The sequence below is a fragment of the Lepidochelys kempii genome, chromosome 5 (assembly GCF_965140285.1).
Source record: "Lepidochelys kempii isolate rLepKem1 chromosome 5, rLepKem1.hap1, whole genome shotgun sequence".
Classification (NCBI taxonomy): Eukaryota; Metazoa; Chordata; order Testudines; family Cheloniidae; genus Lepidochelys; species Lepidochelys kempii.
The window spans coordinates 78,583,535-78,586,575 of record NC_136384.1 but is presented as its reverse complement, the minus strand read 5'-3'; the positions used below and the strand labels follow the sequence as shown (position 1 = coordinate 78,586,575).

The 3,041-nt window shown below is 49.8% G+C and overlaps 1 protein-coding gene across 1 annotated transcript in view; it reads right to left on the bottom strand.

The window, feature by feature from the left end:
* PRDM6 (PR/SET domain 6) overlaps positions 1-1,988 on the bottom strand; it is a 93,241-nt gene extending 91,253 nt beyond the window's left edge. Inside the window, exon 1 of the mRNA XM_073346225.2 lies at positions 1,478-1,988. Coding sequence (XP_073202326.1) covers positions 1,478-1,988 — 511 coding nt within the window. The remainder of the gene's footprint in view (positions 1-1,477) is intronic.
* Between the last annotated feature and the right edge of the window lie 1,053 nt (positions 1,989-3,041).

The window sequence follows — 3,041 nt, the reverse complement described above, 5'->3', positions numbered from 1 at the left end:
CTCTGAGAAGTTAAACATGTATTGTCTGAGTAGTTTGGTTGGCGATTAAAAGTGCATTTCAAATTCCATTAAGCGCATGTAATTTATGAGATCAGGTTTTCTGCACTGGAGAGTAGAAAATACACTAACTCTTTTGGCTACAGAGTAAAATTGAAGCACAAAAGTAGTTGAAAACTAAACCGCTATCCAAAACAGAAACATTTTCAAGGCAAAGAAGGAACTAAACTTGTACCAACTTCCCTCATACTCTTTAAGAGTATTAATATCAATGTAATTTAATTAATTCACAACAGAGTGCCATTTAATGGCAACTTTCGAAACAAGTCAGTCTTTAAAATGAAATTAAACAAACCCACATTTTACTTTTGTATGTGTTTATGGGCTATTGTGGTGTTTTGGAGTATTTTTCACAGGCTATCTAAAACAAAAGTTCAAAGAATAATTATATTTAAAAAGTATTTTAAGAAGCAGTCTTTTGGGAACAACGCAGAAAACATACGAGATAAAGATATGTTCTACTTACATCGAGACGAAATGCACGTTATTGTTAATAAATGTGATGGGTCAATTTGGTCAATACTTCGAGAAAGTATTAACATGTTTTAATTAATATGATCTATTGAGGCCATTGAAGATATATTTAATGTTTATGAATGCTACAAACAGTAGGTGTAAACAACTTCTAAAAATCAACAAGGACTGTTTAATGATTTGGGTCTACCTCCAAAAAATAATTGCGGTGATAACAGGAGTAAGTGCCTATCAAATCCCATGCACAAAATTGGGTTTGACATCCAATCCGGTACAGGACATTTATACTTTTGAAAACAAACGTGTCCTATTAGATTACTATGTCACACTTTTCAATAGAAATAAAAATAAACTACCAAGGTGTGATTGATGTTAACAAGCTCTGAAAGGTAAATGATATTCCAAGGTGAGATATGGGGGGGAGGAAGTTCTCCACAGCCCTTCAAATGAAAACGTTTCCCCTGCCAAGAGCAGCTGAGTAATTGATTGCTTGTAAAAGAGCTAAGAATAACGTCCTGCAAACTTTGGCTTTTCATATAGGAACCAAGTAAGAGAAACGAAAGGAATCACTTCGCAGTGAATTGCTGTGTTGCTTATCTGCATTCTGAATTCATTTCCCTAAGCACTCTCTCAAAAACTTGCTCCCAGAAAAGCTTGTTTTGTAAAGGGCGCCTCCCAGAGAAGGGTCTTCGACAGAAATGGAACCTGGTTCTACCAAGCAATGAGACTAAAACCTGGATCTACCAAGCAATGCGACTAATTGTAATTGGCGGGGAAGAGCAGGACATTTGACGCTTGTCAGCAGGAGAAAGCAGGGAGCAGAGCGAGAGGGTGCAGGGTCAAGGTCGCTGTTACCCAAGCTTGGGCGTGAGCGGGCTGATTTCGGACTCTCTAGGTGTCAGGCTTGCCCTGGGCAGGGAGGGTAGCTGAATGAAGGGGTACATACGGTTGTTGGGGTCACTGGTGTGCTGGTTCAGGGGGATGATCTCCATGCGTTGCTGTCCATACAGGTAATAGTCCAGCTCCTCTGCCGTACATCGAAACCTGGGCGCAGCCCGCTCGCTGCACTTGGCGCCCCCGCCGCACAAGTCTTTGCTCTGCAGGGAGGCCGGGGCTCCGGAGGGGGCCTCGGAGCTCGGTAGCGGCCCAAAGGCGGGAATCTGGGCCACAGAGATCGAGGTCAGCCCGGCCAGGGAAGCGGCGGCGGCGGCGCACGAGGAGGTGGAAGAAGATGGGGTGGACGAAGAGGAGGAAGAGGAAGCGGAGGAGAGAGAGGCTGGGCGCTGGCGGAGGCTGTCAGCCGAGGGATCCGCTCTCTCGGGCGGCGGCGGGAGCTGGGTGAGGGCCCCGCTGCTCTTGAGCTGGCTGCTCTGCGGGAACAGCTGCTGCCAGTGCTGGAGATAGGCGGGATCCACCTTCAGGAAAGCAGATCCGCCTGGGTCGCCGGGCTTCAACATCTCCGCAGCCTGGAGAGCAGGGGAAACGGGAGAGACAGGCGTGAGCTCCTACCTCCGCGCGGTGCCTCCCGCCTGCCCCAAGCCGAGCCCGCCTTCAAACACCGCCTCCCGCGGCGGAGGTGCGGGGGCTGTTTGAAAGAGCCGGCAGAACGAAGTGTCCTGGTTTGGTGTCCGCCGTGTCCCAGCCTTAGCGAGAGAAATCCCCAGTCTAGGGTCAGAGGAGTCCCAGCCTGGCATATGACCGGCTCCTTCTGAAACAGGCAGAGCAGGGAACTTTTCAACGACCGCACCAAACACTAAGTGCTTCTCCGTCAATAAACCACAGTACAGAGCTGCTGGGGTGGGGGTCTGGCATGTACAGCCCCTCACGCCAAGTGTCTGCAAAGCGAGGGGGTGCCACTGGGAGCCACCCCAAAATCGGAAAGACGAGCCAGCCAGCTCGCCATGCCTCCGCAAAGCTCCGCGGCTCACTGTGCCCCCCTGCCTGCTGCAAGGACCTTTCTCCATCTCCCCCACCCCGGTGCATTTTTGCCACCCACAAACAACCCCAAAGTTCACTTTATAGAAAGGCTGAGAGGAAAAACGATTCTGCATTTCGAGGTCTGCATGTATGAGAAAAACAATCGCCCAGGGAACTTGGCACAGTCAGACACAACTGCAGATCGCGGCCTCGGAGGAGGAAGAAACCCCAAACAAACAACGAAACCGCCTTCCACGGCTCCCCTGGGTGTACCCGACCCAGAGCCGGGCATGGCATGGCTCCCCCTTACCTGAGTATTTCTATTGGCTTTACGTGTGTGTCTGTGCTGTGTGTACAGCCCTGGGAGATCACAAGTCGTACGAGGTTTAAGAAGGGAACTTTTTTTGTTATCCCTCGACAACACGAGCTTCCAGGTAGCGGCTGGAAGGGATAAACCTGGTGAGATCCGAGCAGCCGGGCTCCCTCTGCTGTGGCTGAGTATTTCAGGCGCGTCCGGGCTCCTCTCTGGCAGACTCTGCGCTGGACACGTGGGCTTTACGACAGCACAAAATACAGTGTGTGGTGTGTGTGTG